This window comes from Biomphalaria glabrata, chromosome 13, assembly GCF_947242115.1.
Source record: "Biomphalaria glabrata chromosome 13, xgBioGlab47.1, whole genome shotgun sequence".
Classification (NCBI taxonomy): Eukaryota; Metazoa; Mollusca; class Gastropoda; family Planorbidae; genus Biomphalaria; species Biomphalaria glabrata.
In genome coordinates this window covers 4,903,976-4,926,824 of record NC_074723.1, presented here as the reverse complement: position 1 = coordinate 4,926,824, position 22,849 = coordinate 4,903,976, and the positions used below count along the sequence as shown (strand labels likewise).

At 37.1% G+C, this 22,849-nt stretch overlaps 1 protein-coding gene across 1 annotated transcript; it reads left to right on the top strand.

Annotated features, from left to right (window-relative positions):
* Positions 1-2,686: 2,686 nt before the first annotated feature.
* Positions 2,687-22,813, top strand: LOC106077088 (uncharacterized). Its single transcript, XM_056008308.1, has 15 exons — positions 2,687-2,790; positions 4,928-5,086; positions 5,780-5,904; positions 6,853-7,034; positions 8,351-8,510; positions 9,554-9,607; positions 10,117-10,239; positions 10,792-10,964; positions 12,187-12,316; positions 14,881-15,010; positions 16,311-16,419; positions 18,130-18,300; positions 19,377-20,044; positions 20,829-20,920; positions 22,154-22,813. The coding sequence occupies exons 1-15, from the start codon at positions 2,687-2,689 to the stop codon at positions 22,309-22,311; spliced, it is 2,538 nt and encodes an 845-aa protein (XP_055864283.1). The 3' UTR covers positions 22,312-22,813.
* Positions 22,814-22,849: the final 36 nt, after the last annotated feature.

Here is a 22,849-nt window from a genome sequence, read left to right as displayed (position 1 = left end):
TGCGGCAGAGTGGGGGATTGTAAAAAGGGGTCGCCGAGCTTAAAAGGTTGAGAACCGCTGGTCTAACTGGTTAATGTTTATGTCTCTCAGTTTATTGAAAACAAGATGACTGCTTTACATACTTAAATACTGCATCATCTACATCTCCATACAATGTTGATACATCATAAAAATGAGCACACACAGAGTTCTAGCAGTAATCTGCTTCTAAACCAAGGGTTAACTATGGCATTATGTGAAAAATACAACGCTTCATTGCCTCCCCTTTTTCTCAGCTAATGCCAGGTAACCGTTTAGACTTAGAGCATAGCGAACTCAGTTGACCTTAGTCCAAACTTCATATCTCGAATAAAACATTTCTGAGATAAAGACAGTTTTAACATCATCTAGTACGTAATTAACATGAAAGTCAACGTACATCTGTATATATATTTCTCTACGTCGCCCAACCATGCGGGACAAGACGCACGCACGCCGACTTTCTAACCCTCGATGGAATGAAGGTGAAGACACATTTTAAACATGTCCGTCAAGGTTCGATAATGTCTTTTTCTTTTAGTGGGCCTGAGGGCTTTGCACTGGGGTTTTGTGCCTCCTCATGTGGCTGGTGAGACTTTTGTGAGCCCGGAATGTTCGGCTGCACACTGGGCAGGTTATTCCAGCTGGAGCTAGTGTCATTGGCCTTGCTTTTCTCCTCTGGCGCTTTTCTTCTGCCAGTTCTCTTGTCCTCAGCAATTTGTGCGCCAGTTTTCAAAGCGCGACGCCATGATACTCTATCATGTGCCTCTGTCTCCCAGATGGCTGGGTCAATGCTGAAGGCTTCCAGAGAAGATTTGAGGGTGTCCCTAAAGCATTTCTTTGTCCACCTTGTGAGCGCTTTCCTTTCCTTAATTGGCCATACAGGAGTCGTTTAGGGATGCGGTGGCCTTCCATTCTGCAGATCTGTACATTAACTATTAAGCTCTCTTTCTCTAAACAGCTGACGTCCACTCAGAGCACTATGGTCCTGTTTCTGCAAACAGCTTAACGCAAGTTAGAACCTGAATAAGCGTTCATTTTGATTCCGCCCCCTCACGATTCTTTCAACAGCGACAATGAAGAATTTAAACAGCTCTATTTAGTAAATAATCAATAAATCGATGTCACCATGGACGCTTTCGAAAAAATCATCTCAGGATTTGAAACCAGTTGTCGTACTTGATACGTAGAAAATAAAAGAGCGGAAGTGCCAATGCTAGTTCTGCGATGTATTTTTACAAAGATTATATCAATCTGTCTGTCTGTCTAGTAAAATGTTTGTACACGCTATTTCTCTTTTACTCAATCTCGGATCAAGTTGACATTTTGCACAATCATTTCTTTTACCTGAAATTATGAGGTGAGAAAAAAAGTAAATGACCTCTTTGCGAACTTGTTATATATAGGGCAAAGGATGTAAAGACCACCTGTTTCTGTGGCCAACGGATGACGAGGTTATCATGTGACCAGCATAACAACCAGCATCCTTTACTTAACCCAAAAAAACGTCAGAGTTGGGCTGACGAAGGAAAGATCTAACAAAAATCCCAAAGTTTAAAATCCAATTTTTCGCGGAGATTGGAACCCGATACCCCTAGGTGCTTTATAACTCAGTAAGACGCCCTTTATAACTCAGTTAGTACGCCCTTTATAGCTCATCTAAAACGCCCTTTATATCTCAGCTAAAACGCCCTTTATAACTCATCTAAAACGCCTTTATAACTCATCTAAAACGCCTTTATAACTCATCTTAAACGCCCTTTATAACTCAGCTAAAACGCCTTTATAGCTCATCTTAAATGCCCTTTATAACTCACCTAAAATGCCCTTTATAACTCATCTTAAATGCCCTTTATAACTCACCTAAAATGCCCTTTATAACTCATCTAAAATGCCCTTTATAACTCATCTAAAACGCCCTTTATAACTCAGATAGTACGCCCTTTATAAAAACAATTGTGCAAACAAATCGTTAGGCTAGGAAATGCTAAACAACAATTCTTCTCTCTTACAGATAATGTGCACTTTAACGTTGGGTCTGTCATCATGTACAAAGCAACCAGCAGATCAAACACCTAAGTACTTATTGATGTCACGTGCTAACATTTTCTTTTGTATGTTTTGATTGCAGACCAAAAAAAAATATAGCTGTACTATCGCACGGGTATCGCTTGTACTGACACTATCTAGTGATTTTACCTGAAAAATTAATGATGGTCCATGAGAGAGCTACTCCCTTTGAAACTTAAACAAACTCAGTCCTTGTGGACGTGATTCAACATGGCCGTATTTACTTAGTTAATTAATCTCGTTATGTGATCATCTTGTGGCCTGGTGGTTAGCCATGACCTACTCTAATACAAATTATGAAGCGGGTACGTCTGGGAAAAATGCCAGCCAATGGGCGTGTTTCTGGTATGCAGTATGTCGATTGAAATCATCGTTGTAAAATTGCAGTTTATAAGACTTGAACACCTACTGGCACAGTGTAGTCTTTATGCGTTCTCTTTAGAAGTTAAATTATATCTGAAAACATTTGTTTAACTCTAGAGCTGTTACTATTTCATTATTATGGCCATGCTCTATACAGTAGATTGTGTGGATAGGTCTTTAAGCTTTTGAAAGTATTGTAGCACGTAGCACATTGATAGGCATATTTCACTACACCATGAGGAACAGAGGGGAAATTCCCACCGGAAGCTCACAAGTCGTTGCAGAAGTTAATGAATCTATTTTGAATATGAAGCCACACAAAAGACCTGGAATTTTAGGGTAAGAAGATATCATTAATATTATTTTAATGTTAAAAATGTTTTTAACCATGCTGGTAATGAATATTTTTCAAAAGCCATACCTTTGAATTTGTTTCATGTTTTAGATAGATAGTTGCTTTTTGGTTTACAAACGCTTTTTCCGTAGATTTATCTGGTCACTTATGATCGTGGCTTGCCTGGTTGCCTTTGCTCTTCAAGTTCGTCAACAAGTCTTATATTTCATAAGCAATCCAAAGACGGTCAATAAGGAGGCGATATCTTTGGGTTCTCTGGAGTTTCCAACTGTCACCATTTGTAATGAAAACGCATTTAGGCAAGTGTCGTTTGTGTTGTCATGACCATTTCTATTGTAAGAATTTAAATGCAATTTATAAAGTTACTGTTGGATGTGGCAAAATATGTAGGTCACAGCTGGGACTGCATTGCCACGGGAAATACTGCATTACTCATGAATCTTCGGACTCAAGGACAGGCCTTATTATTATTATAGAGTTACTTTAATAGCTAGATTTCTTATAAATGTTATTCCAATAGTAAGCTTTTTGATCACATCTGAAGACCGCAACAAAAACGTCGTGATTAGAAACAGGGCTACTAGAGCGATTAGACCCAGTGACTTAGCGAGGGATTTGCGGGCCCGGGGAGGGGGGGGGAAGCTTGACTTCTTAAGGGCCTCTGCATTTTGACATTCGACATCATGACATGAGATATGTAGTGTAACTGAGTTGATTTTCTGCGTGCGTCCAGCGTGTCAGAAGGTCATGCCCAGTGCGTGTTTCATGTCCAGTGTGTGTGTGTGTGTGTATAGACTGCATCAGTGTTATGCGAGACGTGCTGTTTTTATTCACTGTTTACTGTAGTCTCATTTTGTCGAATAAAGCCATGGTATAGGTAGACTAGTATTTGTTGTTTCATTACAAAATAATTTACTTAATAAGTATATGTCTAAACTCCGGTTGGTAGACTCTTTTAATGAATACTACCGTTGTTTATTGGCGAGTTGATGCACAAGTGACAAATCTTAATTTATATTGCCTCTAGCAGTAATTTCTGTGCAGCAAAGGCATCTATATCATCGTCTAGAGTCTAGAACAATGTATTTTCAACTCTACGTGAATAGCAAGATTACATGGCAATGGCGTAGTATTTAATTTGAAATCCCCCCCCCTCTATTAAAATAATTTCTTTTAGCAACTATACAGTTCAAGGTTACTTTGGTGACATGAGTTATAAAATTAAAAGCTTCTATTGTAATTCTTTGCAAACGAGATAGATACAGTTTGGGATCAGCGGCGTCACAGGCTCTGAAAGGTTGTAGCCCTGTTTACTGCAAACTGCAGAAGGCTTATTTTTACTTTGGGTTGACCCACAAAACCTTTCCCATGTTTTGAGTATAGTTGCAAGGTAGAAGAGTTTTGAATTCAGTTTTACTTCTGCTAGGTGGGTAGCCAGCCAAGGCCAATAAGCCCTTCATGCTCGAAACTTACTGGTTCAGGCGACAGTTACTCGCCTTCGCCCCTTCTCCTGTTAGTGATAACATCTTCGCGGACTCAATATTTAAGCAACACTTGAAAGATCAAGAAATACACGAGAAACTGCTCTTTGCAAAGACTTTACTTAAGGCAAATTAATTGATTATTTAATATTTAATATTTAAAGAACTACTTCATAGAAAAACACATTCCTGTTTGAAACATAATATCCATAGCAACGAATGATAAACCTACAAAAAAAACACATTTCTAGTGTGTTTGGAGATTCCATCAATAAATATTATTTTATTGGCTAAAATTTGAATTTTATCAATAAAAAAAAGATAGATCTCTGTAACTTACTATTTATCTTTAAATCACTTTTCACTTTTCAACTCACTACAGATAGAAATTAATTGTAAAAAAATGTTGATGAATTTGCAAAAATTTGCAAGTTAAGCACAGCAGTGAGTCTACCGAAAACTAGAAAACATGGCAAGGGGTCTACGAGACAAAACAGTTTGGGATCCACTGACCTAGATGTATTACAAATTTAATTTCATGACTGATCCTAACTAATTGATACACATTAATACAAGCTTTGTTTTTTAAACAGTTTTTTCTTTATATTTTGCTTGTTTTACTTCTGTTTCTATTCCTTAGAATCTCAGCAGCATACGACCTGAAGTTCTACAGCACCATCAACAACTTGTTTAGCTCCTCGCTGACGATGGAAGGCTTGATTCAAGTTGGACTGACGGAGCTACGCCTGGACGAGTTGAACCTTTGGGCTGGCAATGACATCAATCATATGATTTTGGCGTTAGTGTCTTGAATTTTAAGCTTTGTTGCTCTTTGGTTTTAATACTTGTTTCTTGTGTTTATGTCGATGTGGTTGGATTTTAGCATTGATAAATGCTTTTTAGCGGCCCCCCCCCCCCCCGAAAGGGAAATAGTTTTGTGTGGTCTGTCTGTCTGTCCGCCCGTCCCATTTAGATCTACAGAAACTAGAAGAGATAATGATAATCGGACATCATGATAATTTAGATGATTCAAAGTTCTGATATAACGGCTACTTTTTTCTTTTCTGAAAGTGAACCATTTAATTTTTTTAAATTATATATGCAATCAGATTTTTTAAAGAATACACCACTTTTACCCAACCAACTTCAGGTAACCAGGACTTGAACTTGAGACCGCTTGGTTCGGAGTCCAAGTCATTTACCATCCAGCCACTGCGCCTCCTATCCAATAAATAATAGAACAAATTAAATATTTCAAAATATGCCCTGCTCTTGCGCTATGCTCCAACATCATTTGTAAAATGGGGGTAGGGGCTGGTAGGCTAAGAGATTTTTTACCGTTTTCAGTAAACACAGCTCAGCTCGAATCATGATTCGAACTCTTTCCCTTTAATATTCAGCCTAGCGTTTTAAGCCACTCAGCCACACTTCCCACATTGCGTAAGCATTGTGAATCTAGTCGGCCTAAATTTTTTTTCCCCGCTTTATTCAGGTGTAAATGGAACGCCGCTGAAACTTGTGGCCCAGAGAATTTTACCAGGATCATCACTGACCATGGTCTGTGTTACTCGTTCAATGGGCCGGCCTCCCCCCGCTCCCTGTCATTAGATACACCAGGTAAGTGAACGCTTGAAAAACAATCACGTGACGTGGTACACCAAAATTGTTAGCACTGGACCGTCTATGCGAACTCTATGATTTGAAACACTCTGTTATTATGTTGCTTCAACGACATGAAACTAGAGCCAGCGATACTTGCTACTGTTGATGTAAAGAGTGAAGTTCCCCGTTCGGACCAAACTGCAACTCCAAGCACGCAAGTCTCGTCATAACCAGAACAACCACGCCAACCGTGACTGCAACAACCGCACGCCTTGCAACAAACCTAACCGCCAAAAGCAGCAAGCCCCATTTCGGTAAATGACAGCGGTCCCCAAATCCTCTGTGACTAATTAGCAAACGTGAACTGATACAAAAGCGGGCGACCCATACGTATAAGGTAGATGATGTTAAGGTCACCTGTTTCTTTGTCCAAAGGTAAACTAGGAAGGTGTCATGTGGCCAACACAACGACCAACAGCCTTTACTTTCCCCAACTAACGTCAGGTACCCTTTATAGTTGGGTGAACACAGGGGCGTCCTAAAAATCCGAGATTCAAAATCCCAGTCTTCATCGAGATTCGAATCCAGGACCCCAGGTTGGGAAGCCAAGCGCTTAACCACTCAGCCACTACGCCCTAAGGCTAAAAACAACACCCCGCCCCCAATAAAAAAACAAACTCTAATTCTTAATGTTAAAAAAAAAAATGAACAAACTCTAATTCTTAATGTTAAAAAAATGAACAAACTCTAATTCTTAATGTTAAAAAAAAAATGAACAAACTCTAATTCTTAATGTTAAAAAAAAATGAACAAACTCTAATTCTTAATGTTAAAAAAAAATGAACAAACTCTAATTCTTAATGTTAAAAAAAAATGAACAAACTCTAATTCTTAATGTTAAGAAAAATGAACAAACTCTAATTCTTAATGTTAAAAAAAAAATGAACAAACTCTAATGTCCAGGCACATCCCATGGTCTACATTTGACTATCAACATTGAGGAATATGAACGAATGCTTGGTCCTCACGTGGCCTCTGGCATCCACCTACTGGTACACAACAGACGTGAGTACCCTCTGGTGCGACAACTGGGGCAATCCGTGGCGGCAGGCAGCCATGCTTCAGTGGCTCTCAAATTAAAAAAGGTAGGTACCACAACTAACTTATATAAAAATCTTCCTCTTCCTCTCAATTGATGTAACGAGGGCTAGATACTTGCATGGCGGCGGCCATCCCTCTCCATGCTTGACCACAGCCGAGTACCTCCTTGGTCCTAAACAAGTGGCCGTTGTAGTCCATCTTGGGACTATTCCGCCCTAGGACTGTGGCATTAGTCGAGAAAGCCTTTCGCCATTTGATGCCATGTTATCACCACCACCTACTATGAATACAATATTTTATCTTGACTGACAGTAGGACGTCATTAAGAGTTTACAACAATAAATTGTGCACTAAATAATCTACAATGAACCCCGATATCTCGGCTCTTTCTTTCTTCAATTATCTTTTATAAAGATCTTTCTAAGACTAAATTCTTTATCCTCCCTTTTTTTTCTGGAATTTTTTTTAAACAACAAATGGTCAAGGTCTTTCCCCAGGGTTTGGCTGGACAACTCAAGCTAGTAGTTAATATATTAACTCACTCCGTTTGTCTGTTAGTCTGGGTGGATTCTTTTACACTTTTCTCACGTTTCCCATTCTCGGATCAAATTGAAATTTTACAAAACATTTTCATTGTCGATGACAACACATGAATCAATATTTTTTTAAAATCTAGTTTAGAAAAGGGGAGATAACCCTTGCAATATTTTGATTTGAAATATATGGCAGCAATTGAACGGTGCTCTCCCTTCTTAATTAGACTACCCCAGCACTGTTCGGCGCATTGGTCGGCAATCTGTCTCCACTAAAATCTGTCACTGGCAATGTCTGAAGCCTCTTTCCACCTGTTGTCCACCTCTCTAAAGTCCTCCATGAAAGTGTGGTACCAAGTTATACGAGAGCGTCCCTGTTTGCGCTTTCCTCTTATTGGCCTCCATGTCATGACAACTCTTGGTATGCGTAATTCATTTTGAGCATGTCCGGCAAACATCATGTGACACTCTGTCACAACCTCATCAAGTGGTCGACTCGTAGTTCAGTTTAGGATTTCCCAGTTTGAGACCCGATCTCTATAATTGACTCCTAAAATCCGTCCCAGCCATCTTTATTGAGCCACATTTAGTCTTTTCTCAATTTTGGCAGATGGCTTCTATGTCTCACATGCATATGTTATTCGCCTTCACTCAATAAAAACTTTGCTTTTTTTAAGTAATTAATTTTAAAGTAATTTTTATATTTTGCTTTTTGCATGACCTATTTAGTTTACTGGACACTGTGCAATCGAGCATGACACCAATTTAAAAAAAATGCACTTCATTTTGAACGCATATTTAAATTGCCAGACGTCTGCTCTCTCCAGGAGTCTCGACTTGGTTATCCTTACGACGATTGTAAAGATGGCGCCATGGTGCACGTGCCCAACCAGACGTACTCCTACTCCATGCCAGCTTGTAAGATTGAGTGCTACGTGGAGTTCGTCTTGAAACGTTGTGGGTGCAGAGATTATTTCATGCCTGGGAGTAGGTGCACTTTGTAATACTCTTTAGGTGTTATGTGTACAACGTCACTTCCGAGGCGTTATAGCGGTAACTAATGACAACAAACATTTTTCTTGTAAAAATAAATAAACCGAAGATAACACGGGATTGTTTATATTATTTTAAATTATACTGTAAGGTAACTTAAAGACAACACAAAATTGAACTTATAGAATTAAATTATGCTATGTTTTAGAACTTACTTTAATTTATATAAAAAATTAAACAAAAAATAGATTATAAAAACAATACATTCCCAAGGAGCAGGGGAGGACTGGGTGTCAAAATTGGCTCGGGCATTTCTACACCGTCCGGCCCATAAATTGTATATCTATACCATAGGATGGACATCCATTTCTACACCATCCGGCCCATAAATTGTATATCTATACCATAGGATGGACATCCATTTCTAGGTCTGCCCTTCCTCAAAGTCATTATGTCAAGTTTGATAATATATCGCATATAGTGAACACTAGTCATATACCCTTACAGACCTTATGTTGCTTTTTAATCGCTAAGCGTGTAGGCCCTACTAAAAGTAAAAGGACGAAGATTTTTAGTGACATTGTCTAAGGATATATAGGCTATTATATTATTTAGGAAAATGTGTTACATTATATAAGTATTACACTGTATGGTCTGTAAAAGATTTTTTTTATCAAACACGACGCTCAGAGTGCTCCTTGTAAAAGAGAATATTATAAAACCTTTTAACTATTTCATGCATACGATTTGGTTACCTGCCCCACCATTCGCCCAAATGCCTGTATAGCCAGTCCGCCCCTGAAATTGGATAATGAGAAGGGTTGTAAAATTAAACGTTGTCTGTTTTTTACAAAAGCATTTTAATGTTGCCACCTCTGTTTGGTTTTGCCCGATGCGCTCTCTAGCAACGCCGCTGGCTACATTATTAGAAGTAAATTTATTAAATGCATAGCCTATAGTATATGTCATAGGTGTACTTTACAATGTTTTTTATAGATAATGCAGTTGATTAACAAGTATTTAATACCATTGTCTAGAGACTCCAGTGTGTACCTTCAGACAGTACATGTTGTGTCTCAGGAGTGCTCAAAGTGAGTCTGTACATGAACCGGTAGTGCCGCGCATATAACCCGCGGGCTATACGGGTTTTCACATAGGTATTACAAAGGTGCTGGGTTTACAAAATTGATTTTACTCATAAATACAGCATAACGGAAACTAAGGACATACCTGTGGGTGTATATACCTCCTACAGTTCGCTGTGCGGTTGTGAAAGGTATATTGGAAAGATTTATGAACATCTCATTATAAACCTTCAGAAAATAAACAATACCGATGCGACCGAGAATCGTTAATATACCAGCAATCAAATGTGACAAGTTTACGGCAAGTCACGCTGTGCGTATGCGGGGTATATAATAGTGCGGGTTGTGTGATTTTGTTTCTATTTATTGTGCCATTTGTGCGGGGTATACTCGTATGCGGGTTATATGCGCAAAATTACGATAGTAATAATCTTATGTGACTTATGATATAAAAACTATTAGTGACAAAAACTCTTCATCGTTACAAAGTGATCATCTACTTTCGACTTCATCAGAAGAGTACGACGCCCTGGAGGATAAATTCTGCGATTGTTCCACACCATGCACATCTGACAAAGTGGAAGTCTCCTATTCCTATGGTGCTCTGTCTAAACAAGCCATCAGTAAAGTTCCGCCAAGTAAGCACTTGTGTAAAGAATCTTAGCTTATCTAATAAAATATAGACGTTACTTCAACAATGAAGGTGCTTACGTCCTACGCGTGTCCCTAGGGTTAATCTAGTTATGCATGTTAATCTATGACTTAAACTCTGACAAGTCACTGGTGGTCCTGGCTGACTCAGGCAAATGATTCCATGCTCTAATAGAACTAGGGAAGAAGGAGTATTTGTACAAATTTGTCCTAGCATAGGACATATTTTTTTCCATGTAATTATTGATTAGACTTTGTTTTTTTTTTTTTGTTTCTCAAAAAATTATTGTATGATCGTTACAGTGTGTAGGGTAATATTGATATTTAATCATCCTTAATCGTTATATAGGTGAGATGGATAAGATTATTTCGCGATACAGAAGATATGACAGTTACAGTGTGTAGTGTAATATTTACATATAATCATCCTTAATCGTTATATAGGTGAGATGGATAAGATTATTTCGCGATACAGAAGATATGAACGTTACAGTGTGTAGTGTAATATTGTCATGTGGGCATTCTTAATCGTTATATAGGTGAGATGGATAAGATTATTTCGCGATACAGAAGAGCTCTGGACGTGTATGAATATATTAGCCCTGATACTGTGTACAAGAAAGATAGATACCGAAATTTGACAGAACTCTTGAGTGGCATGAAAGAAATCTACGTCACAAAAATACCTAAATTGTTGAGTGAATTTGAAAAGGTAAGTTAGGGTGTATTTTTTTTATCTGGCTAGGTATAGCACAGTTTTAACTTTTTAGCTATAGACCTTTTTTTTTTCTGGTTCAGTAATGATGCTGTAAAATTGTAAAAAAAAATAAAATAATAAGAAATAGAAAAAAAAATTAACAAAAATAAACAAAGCTTATATTAAGTGTAATTGTAATAGATATATGTTAGATTTACTAACAATAATAAATCTGTGCGAGTAGAAATATTTTTTACCAATTGTTTTTTTGTTTAGCGCAATTTCAATGCATTTAGCTTTCTCAATGCGCTATGACCCTATCACTTGTCTGGACTAGATGGGAAAGGAGAAATGTTTCTAAATGTTTCAAAAATTGTAAAATGTTTTACTTGTTTCGGATGTTCCTTCAGAGTTGAAGATAATTACTTTCTAGTCCAAACCTCCCGCAGGGCGACGGGGGATGGGAGCGGGCAGAGTTTGAACCCGGGACCATCGATAAATCTGAACGACAATCCAGCGCGCAAACCGCACGACCAGGCAGCCATCTTGGAGAGGGGTGGGGGGAGAAAGAAAAGGTTTCTGTGTTAAAGCTACCGTGATAACTTTTTAAATATATTTTATTTTTTAAAAATTTGTAAGACAAATTCGAACACAACTGCGCGAACCTCCTCAAGCAAATTCACTAACCACTGTGCCAGCGAAGTGCTTATGAAAATAGAAGCGTTCATAGCTATCTATTGATAAATTTTAAATTTATATGCGACGCCCTAATTCTCTAGAGTCTAGACAAAGAATAAAGGGGACTAACTCAACTTATACCACCAAATCTGTCAAATACAATCTTTCCTTTGTTTGATGCTAAACAGAACAAAATGAATTACTAATAACGCATTTACTAATTGGTTAATATTTTTAAATTGATTATAGTTTTGTCAGGTACAAGAAATAATTGTGCTAAATTTTAACTTGAAAAGAAATGTGTACAACGATTGTGCCAGACAGAGTGAGTTGAAATACGCTTTTAATATAAAACTATTTAAAAAATCACCTACGAGACCGAAATAATTCAAACTTTTAAAACTCTGTTAAATATTAATGAAATGTTTATAAAACATATCTTACTTTACTCTGCTTTATAATCCAAAGACCATGATTGTATTCAAAGTAGTGAGTCTGGTACTGATTCACACTTATTAAAGAATCTGTTGTAACCTTTTTTTTTTACGTATTTCAACAGACACTCTCTGATGTAAATGACAAAGCGAACCAGATCTACAAGACCAGGCTAGATGTACTTGAGACTCGGAAAGAAATAGTCAAAGAATATTTTGTTGAACAGAAAGATTCTTGGAGCAAAGTTACATTGGGTAAAAATGTTTGTTGTTTGTGAGCAGTCTAGCAATGTCCCGTTCTGCGCATCATTCGGCTTTGATTGAAAAGTAGGCTTCTGTTACGGACTAGTAGCTTAGTCACATGACATCACCCCACAGTCTGTCTGTCTGGTACAAAGACGTTATTTGTTCCACTTACCATTCTGGGATCAAGCTGAAACTTCACACTCTTATTCATTCTCTAACAACACATGAATCATTGAAAAATTTACCACTCAGTTAATTAATTAGTGCTATATTATATTTTAATTATATATATATATATATATATATATATATATATATATATATATATATGGCTGTAAATGTGCAGTTCTTTACCTTATATAATCTCTTTTCTAAAAAGTATTTTTAGATTTTGCTTTTGCTTGTTTTTATTTTTATTTGTACTGTAAATAAAATATTCTGACTACATGCTAAAATGTTGTTTTTTTACACAAATCACTTATTAGATAGGCTTAGACGACTTTTTGTAGTTATATTTTATACCTATTTTAATCTACTAACCATCTTTTTTTTTCTCTTTCTGTTTGGCTGTCTTTCTATTTATATAAGTTACGGACAGTGGGGTCACTAGGGGTGTGCGAAGGTGCGGGCAGCACCGGGTGACACTCACCAGGGGGGTGACACCCAAATGGGAAAAAGGCACTTTTCCAAAATTCAATTTTTAAAAATAAAAATTGCTATCTTGAATGTCTCTCAACATCAATGTACCAACATGTCCCATACCTTTAATTCTACTTGACTTTTAATCTTCCTACTAAGAGAAAAATAATAAGTTGTAGACGTCAGGAGAAAGAGTTTCTGAAGCTTACAAATGTAGAAAAACAATAGGCGCCCGGGGCTTCGCCCCGAACAACTGTGAGTAAACGTACGGCTCTCTCTCAAACATCTTATTTTACCATTTGAGTGGCGAACGTAACATTTTTTTTTTTTTGTAAAATGTTGAGAAACACAGACACAGACCCTCGTGCGCCATTCGACGTATAGGGCTGCAAGCTCTCTCTCCACAGAGATCAGTCTAAGGCGACTTTTACAGTCACGTCCCAGCAGGTGCCTATGAAATTCAGAACTTCTAAAAAGGTGTGACGTCATGCTAGACATGGAAGATCATGTTTTTGCGTTTCACTTTTTGGCTTTCATGTTAAGTCTGGCTTTGGTAAACGTGTTTCGTCTTGTCTCATGATATGTCTCACAAATGTCAATCGACGTTCAGTCACCACTTCCCTTAGACGGCATGACGCGTAGGACGTAATCATCTTCTTTTTTTAAGTAACGTTTGTATTAATTAAGATAAGACGGGCGAATGCCTGTACGGGAAAACATTTTGTATTGGTAACATTATCTCGGTATGTTATCGTAGGATCCTTCTCAGCCATCACTGCTCAGCCTCTTGTCAACCTTCCACGTCTCGAAGCGTAGGTGGCCGTTGGGACAATGATTGTATTGAGTAGGTGGATTTTAATCTCCAGGCTAATTGATTTGTTTGTTCATATAGGTCGTAGTTATTGAAAGACGGCTGCTGCTTTTCAATCCGACATTGGAACACCATGATATGCATCTCCATCGGTTGATATAACACCCCCTCAATAGGTGAACTTTTCTATTTGTTTAAGATCTGTATGACCAATGTTGATGGGGGTACTTGATAACTTTGCACACAATATACATAACTTTGAGGGCGTCTTTATCCGTCATCTCGTGTATACATTTAATTGTAGTTCAAAGTAATGCTATGTCCTCTGCAAAATCAAACTAGGTTTGGGTTACGCCATGGGAACCCGAAAGTAGCCTGTTTAATGTATTTCTATGACATCGTCGATGGCTACAAGACAGAGAAATGGGGATAAGCTACACCTTAATCTCGTATCCGTCTCGATGTTGAAGAGTTCCAGCGTCTGTTGTGACACAACAGCTTGATTTGCTTTAGACATGTAGCTGAATCAGGACAAATTATTGCGAGATGCCTTACTCTCTTGCTATTATTTTTAGAATGATTCCTATTGAAGCAATCCAACCTTTTTTTATTTACAAAACTGATCGACATCTTTTGGTTGGTATTTCATGCTTTGCTTGACCTTTTTTTGCAGGACGTAAATCTGTTCAGCGCTTGATTCGCCTATTCGGAAGCAGATGAGAAACACTTTTATAATTTAAAACCTTTTACGCAAGGAGCTCTTAAATAATCTCTAATAAAAATATCTTTAACTTAATGTTTCTCAATTCAGTAATTGTACATGTTTTGATAAAATGTAAAAAAAAAAAAACAAAGACATTTTAAAATAGAATTTTAAAAAAATTATTTTCGTGTGTTCCCATCAATTAATTAAATTACAGTTTTAGTGTTCAACATAAAGAAATAAAAGAAACAAAAGTTATTTATTTTTTAGGGAGAAATTATTTTTTCCTGGGGGGGGGGGGGGGGGGGGGGTGACACCCCGAGCCTACCACACCGGATGACACCGACCCTAGTGACGCCACTGGTTACGATGAATGTGCATATGTATATTTTCCATACTTTCTATGCATTCTTTACTTAGGTGGTGCAATCAGTGATGTGTATCTGTTCTCATTACAAATCCTTTACATTGTCCAGTTGATAGGTGGGACTACAGACAATGCAACACGAACTCATCTCTATAACACAGTCATCAATGAACTCAAGGCCAGGTGAGCAAGTCAGATACCTTATAAGTCAGAGTGATAGGCCCTGTGACAAATTACTACCAGGTCATAGGCGGAGCCCTAGTGAAGATACTATTTAGATTGACAGTATAGAGGAACTATGCACACAGACGTATCACGAACAGACTTCGCATTAAATATAATGAAAAAAAAACGCTGTTGTAACATTGAACACTGTTGGTCATCGTGCTGGACACACAGTGTTATAGTAATAGTGGTGATCACTGAAAGTGACGAATACAATGTTGTTTTTTTCAAATCTTTAGGGCCACAAAGAAAATCTTTTATCCATGACGTAATGCTATTCTTCAAAATGTCATTCTTAAATTGCGATTTCTTCGCTTTGTAATGGATATATGTGGGAGTTGTTGATTAATGTATTTCTAAAGTACCTTGATAACAATCCTAGATGCTTTTTTGCTTGGGTATCCTATATGGCGCATTACATGTGCCAGTGCGAACGAGAAACATACATCATCATAAAAGGATCATTGCATAGTAACTATGTTCACTTGTGATAAAATAGAATAACGAACTTTAATACAGAATGGGCCACAGTCGAGTCAGTCACTAATTATGAATTATGATGTTATCCCTTTAAGAGCCTAGCAGTAACGGTCCTAAAAGTCTACATCAATAACCTCTAACCCAATACCTATGTCGTCACTAAAATGTCGCGTTCATAGTCAGTCTACTACAGTGCGTCTCTAAGCCTAGCTAAGTGCCTAACACTGAGTAACAGCTTATAAACTTGTATTTTTGTATTTTAATTAATGAAGCTTGAGGCGTTTATGGTGATTACACTACTATGCTTGGTTCATGATAGAATAGATGGGGTTTGGGTGGGATAAGTTATTTAATAGATGTCATTACTTGTTGTCTCTGATTCTTTTAGATTGGGAAATGATAGACACAACATTAGACTAGCTTTATATATCAATGTTGTTGTTTTTTAAAAGTACCCCTTTCAGAAGTCGTCTGTTTCTGTGACCAACGGCTAGCGATTGTCATGTCAGGTGCCCATTAAAGTTGGGTGGACTTAGGGGCACCGTAAAAATCCCAGCTTTCCCCGAAATTCGATAAGATCCATCGGCTCGGAAGCCAAGCACTTTAGCCTACCCTTCAGCCACCAATGAGATTTAAGTTAATTTATTTTCGCAATTTGTGTGATCTCTACACAAGAAATACGGCTACTATGACCCAGCTCCCTAGTTTATTCCTGATTACTTTATTATTTATTCTTCATTACTCTTTCAGAGTCATTCCATTTGTATGTTCTAAATAGATCTCAGCTTCTTAACATAAGTCTAGCAGCTTTTGAGGGCAAAGAAACAGCTTCCAACTCTGACGAATCACTCAGTAACGACACTCTGCTGTCATTTGTATTACACCAGGTAAGTAATGTAGCAAAGGGAGATAAACAAATTATTACATTAGAAAAACAGTTAATGTGCGATGTTAGTGAGTCGCGGTCTTTTGTGTATTAGAGTATAATTAGACCAATCATAGTTGATATTTTTTTTATTACATTTGTCGACTGGGTAGATTCAAACATGTATGAAAAATTGAAATGTCTAAACAATTTCACAATTAGCCGATATCTTTTAATTTGATGTTCTAAACAAGAATCAGTACGATGTGACATGTTTTTTACAGACAGGATTCTGTTGACAAATGAGTGCTTTTATCTAAGCTTACATTCAGATACATTTTGTGTATATTGTTCTTTAAATAATTTCAATAGAACTTGGATGTTTAACAACCAGAAAGATTTTATCAGTAACATACACGAAGCAATTATCACAGTTCACTACCTTCACCTGTTGAACCGTTGGTTCACCACGCAAGATCTGTTGACCATTTTCTCCACTTCTCTGTTTTTTTTTTTTTTTTTTTTTGCCTTAGAATTTCTTTCTTTTATATTGGCTGCCTCTTCTTTTTCCTAGTACCATTCCCTGAAGGAAAGTCTTTGCGAGCCCTGAGGACCTTGCGATATGGCCATAAAGTTTTAGTTAGTCTTTTTTTGGCAGTAGTTAGCAGGTCATCATGGGGTCCAATTGCTGTGTTAAAACTTCTTTTAATTATATCGGTTATGCGGTCTTTATCACAGTTACCATTATTAAAGAAATGTTAGTGTTTTACATAAGATTTTAATTCGATTTTAAGATATTTAGTAATGAAAATTAGAGAAACATTAAACGAAATATAATTTTTCCTTTACAATTTTATTTTTCTGTGTTTTAACTCTTTCTCTTCTAACTGACGATACCAACATTGATTCCATCAGAACGTGTTAAATCAGTGATGCCCACAATACGGCCCGCGACAAGGTTCCATCCGGCCCGCCGAAACGTCGGCACAAAGAGTAGAAAATCGCCTTCTTTTCCAAAAAAAAATAAAAATAAAATGTTGAGAAATGTATCTTACCTACTTTAGGGCCCTCTGATGGATTGGCACCATGACCTTTAACATTTATACGTTTATGAAATTGGAGAGTTCAAGTATTATTTAGAATCTACCAGGAAAAGTGAACGGATTTTTTTGTTGGAGCGATAATAAGCCAACATATTTGATTTGTATAGAAAGTGTAGCCGTTGTTTGTTGTTTTTAAACAACAGATAATCGGCATTATAAGACAAATATAAAAAATTACCTCATTCTTAGTTTGTGCACGAATAAAAAGATTTTTAAATACTCATAGAAATTGGAGGATCGATGGGAATATTTATCAAAATGAGACAAGAAAATGAATCGTAGGCTAGCTAGCTATAATTTTGCTCACATTTTAAGTAGAGAAATGAGACTAGTTTCCGACGAAAACAATTTAAAAAAATATCTTTCAGATATCCCATTAATTAAATCACAGTAAGTAGTAACTACTAGATCAACCGGTTTCTATTAAAATTGTTTTAGGTCAATTTCATTTCGTTTTTTGTACCTTTTCGGTCATGTGGCCCGCGACACGAGTCTCGGAAATTAATTTGGCCCGCTGGTTGAATTGGGTTGGGCATCACTGTGTTAAATAATAACGGGGAGAAAGAGTTAATACAACAACTTTAAAAAAATGCAATTATAAAATAGTATTTTGGGTTTCTCGACCAAAGTCTGAAAACGTAACATCTTATAAGCTGGCAAACACATCAATGAACGAAGTTGTCCAAGGGAGACAACTGGTCAAGGCTGATATTGAAAAGTTCAGAGACTTGTTCTCCGAGATGATGGATTATCTCACTTTGGCCTATAACACTGGGAGAACATCTGTTGACATGATTAAGGTAATTGCTTTTTGTTTTGTTTTAAACATGCACACGAAATGACAAGACTTTCCAAAGAATAAGATTGTTATGGAGCATATCTGCGTCTTTATGAGAAAACCATGAGAAAAGGGGGGCGAATAGTTTTGGTTGTGTAGGCTGGGGAAGTTTCTGATGAAACCACGAGGAGGTATGACGTAATTCAGGAGAATAAATGAGGATGTGAAAGTTGAAGTGGAGACTAACCAGAGACACGAAACAGTAAAAATATTTTGTTTTTTTTTGTGATGAGTTCGATTTTTTACCATTATCATATCATCTATTTTTTTTTCACTAGATTCTATATGCCTTTTCAAGTTGTGTATTTATAAATAACATTTATAGTCAAGTTTGTTTAAACGGAAGCTTTTTACAGTTTATTTCATTAATAATTTAATAAGCCTACATCAGTTAAGTTGTGCTGTTATACTTTGCACTGCAAACCAACGACCCAAGCAACAACAGGCTTTAATAAGCCTACATCAGTTAAGTTGTGCTGTTATACTTTGCACTGCAAACCAACGACCCAAGCAACAACAGGCTTTAATAAGCCTACATCAGTTAAGTTGTGCTGTTATACTTTGCACTGCAAACCAACGACCCAAGCAACAACAGGCTTTAATAAGCCTACATCAGTTAAGTTGTGCTGTTATACTTTGCACTGCAAACCAACGACCCAAGCAACAACAGGCTTTAATAAGCCTACATCAGTTAAGTTGTGCTGTTATACTTTGCACTGCAAACCAACGACCCAAGCAACAACAGTGATTGTGTTGTTCAAGCCTGTACAACACAATTAAAATGTAGATCCTATATCAATACTAAACAAGTAAAACAAGGTTTGCTAGTAATAAAATAAATAAAAATAAATAAATAAATAAAAAATATGTACAAATAAAAAAATAATTTTGTTTATTAAAGGTTCCTTTTCACCAGGCATAAAGATGTCTTAGAACAAATTAAAGAAAAAAAAAAGTAATTGTTTATTAAAGATTTCTATTGGACCAGGCATAAGAACCAAGCATTTAATCAGCTCTCAATTTCTTTATTTTATTTAGACGACAATCAAGAAGCTCGCCCCTTTGTGTCAGCACTACATAATAGCAAGTGACTTTTTACACGGAGGAACATCAGAAAATCAATTGGTGGAACTAGAAACTCAGCGGGCAGAGGTTCAAAACGCGAAACTCAAGTGTGATGAACTATTCGACTCAATTAATGAAACTCTTGCCGGAGTGATGGAACTTTTTACCTCGCCAACTAGCGGCGCTTTAAACTTTTACTACAATGTAAGCAGAAGTATAGCGAACTATCTGACGTCAGTGAATATCACTTCTAAGTTCGTGTTAGCAGATCTAACTCTTGGAATAGAAGGTGAGGCCGCCCGAGAGGAATTGGACTTCACCGACCGTAAACTGGCTGACCACATCTCAGATCTTGACAGTGCCCTTAACGGATTGTCGTTCTGTTGGATAGAGAACATCCAGGGTGTAATCGAGCAAGAAGGTATCGATACGGTGTTTGGATGGAGCAATGGGAAGCTTGGGATATCGTTCAACAATTTCACTAAGCTAGTTAGGGTCAATATCGCCCAACTTCACAATTTTACGGCGAACTTGAAAGAAATAAAAACAGCGCATGATCGGCTGCTGAAGCTTGTGGATTTTTTGACGGCAGATTTGACGGATTTGAGAAACCAAGTCAAAGTAGACTTAAATTTTCAAAGGTAAATGTTAATATAAAAATGTATAACTCTTAGGGTCAAAATTTATTTATGCACTTTCGCCCTACTGTTGTGTATTGCATCTGCATCCGTGAACCTTCCTTTATGCTCGCTCTCCATGTGGATCTATCCAGTGGCACTTTTTCCCAATCGTTTTAAGAGCTAACTGTTGGGCTCACATTCATTTTCACCTACCCATTAGTCTGTTGGACCTTTTGGGCACCACACAAGATTTGTCGACGGTCTTTTTCCATTTCTCTGTCTTTTGCCTTAGAACCTCTTTCAATGCCAGGCCTGTCCATCCTTTAATGTGGTCTTCCCATCGCTTGTTTCTATCTGCCTCGTCTTCTTTTTCCTGGTACAGTTCCCTGCAGGAAAGTCTTTGCAAGCCCCAAAGACATTGTAATATGGCCATAGAGTTTTAGTAACGTTTTTTTTTTAACAATAGCTAGTAGGTCATCGTGGGGTCCAATCGCTCTATAAACTCTGTCTCTAATCTATTCGTTTGTTAAATACCGGAACGTAACGTAGAATTCCATTGCTAGGATCCTCTGCATACATCAGTATACCTTAAAAGTGGAAGAACAGCAGCTCTCCTGCCTTCTGTTTGTTCACCATACTGATTCATTTACTAAAATACCAAACTTGTAGAAGAGTTAACACGTGTACATTTAGAAGATTCTCATTTCGTATCACGGCCGTGGCAGTTATAGAGAACTACAATTGGCTCTTGCTTTCATTAAAGAAATTGTCCTTCATATATTCAAACATTTTGCATCTTCCACAGTAAAAACTTCATAATATTGGATATATTCTTTCCGGACATAAGCTACACAGTGACAGAGCAGCAGGTAGCATACGATACAGTCAAGTTATTGAGTAAGTTGTTTAGCCCTTCAAATACAATGTACTTGGAATGAATGTTATATTTTCTATCATACATTTCTGTAAGAAAAAAATATATCGGTACAGGAAGTGGACAGTGAAAATAATAGATTAGGGCCTATAGGTAGAGCAGCTGAGAAGTAAGTGCTTGGCTTACCATCCGGGGATCTCGGGTTGGAATCCTGAAATTTTTTATTTCGGGATCTGTCTGTAGGGTGTCTCTGAGTCCACCCAGTTCTAATGGGTACCTGACTTAAGTTGGGGAAAAGTAAAGCGGTTGGTCGTTCAAGCATCCTGGGGTCTGTAAGGGAGTCTGTAACGCGCTAGTTCTAGTAAGCAGAGCGCAAGTTTAAAAAAAAAAAGTTAAATGAAGAAAGGATGGGTCGGGCCGATACTGAAGTGTGGGGGACACTTTATTATTATATATACTTAAATATAGTATGTGCCTTTTTTTGTGGGTTTGATCGTTGTAAGATCATCCTGGTGTTGGTTGGATAACTTATAAAGAGGGCCTGTTTCTTTTCATGACAATGGGAGAAAACTTTATGTTAGTACGTCAAGCAGAAGGAGTTTTGACAAATCTGGCATAAGACAGAGGGTAAGACTCCAGAATAGCATTGGCGAAGACGTATTAAATTCTTCGAAACAACATTGTGAACCGATCTTGTGAAATATGCCTTTTGTAATAAGTAATACCTAATTTAATTAGATGAAACGGAATCATTTTTTTAAAATTAGTTTATTATTCTTTTATATATATATATATATATATATATATAACTACAAAGCAAATAGAACAGAACTCTTGTCTTTGAATACAAAACAGACCATTGGGCGGGGGTGGGGGTGGGTGGCGGCCCACTGTTTCATAAGCTCAGGTCTGTTTCTTTCATCAGCAGGCAATTAAACGGATGCCAGATTTTACTCTATGCCTGTAAAAGCATATTGTCTTCAAATTACCTAGCTTGTTGGTGTCATTCAATGTTTAATAATTAAAATGTACGATAATTTAACACTTACACAAACATCCCACTATTGAATCTAGTTGAATATATATATATATATATTCTGAGGTGAGCTTTTAATTAATTAAATGTTCATCAAATGCATTTTAAGGCACATTTTCAAGGACACTCCCCCCACTCCTCAAAGAAAAAAAAAAGTAAGTTTGCATTTTATAGAAGAATAAAAAAAAAATATAACTGAACATAATTTTATTTTCAACAGGTGACATAGGCGGCTCCATGGGGCTCCTAGTTGGGTCCAGCGCCATAACTTTGTTTGAGTTTGTTGACTTCTTTTGCCTTCTGGCTTTTGCTCTCTGCTGGAAAAGGCGTCGGTCAAGATCTAGGGACAAATCTTACGGGGAAAAAAGAGAGTTATGATTGATGTTAATCTACAACTATTTTGTACGAGGTTGTAGGGGAACCTGAAGAGTACCAAAAAAAAAATAATAAGAGGAAGATGAAGCAAAAGGAGAGAAAGAAAGACAAAGGGAGAGACAACAAATTTTACCCAAGACAACAGAGGGGTGGTCGACCAATCAAGTGTGGTGCCCCAACGGTCCAACAGACTAAGAAATAGCTTAATAAGTTATTTGTACTATTAGTCTTATAATGCTAAAAGAGCTGTTTTGTGCAACACAATACTTACTAGTTAAGATTTTTGTAATCAATAAAGTTTTTGCCTATTATTGTTATCTTGTTTGGAAACTAGTCTAGTAATGATCACCCGAAACCAGTGTAAGAGAACACTTTTTAACAAAACAATATGACCATGACCTTAGAGCTGTACCAAGAGTCTTTTGATGTTTATTTATTTATTAATAGATATGATTGTGATTGACCATATCGTAATAAAAAAAAAAGATCTTTTTTGAAAAAAAAAAAAAAACAAACTCCGACATTTAAAGTTGGCAATGAT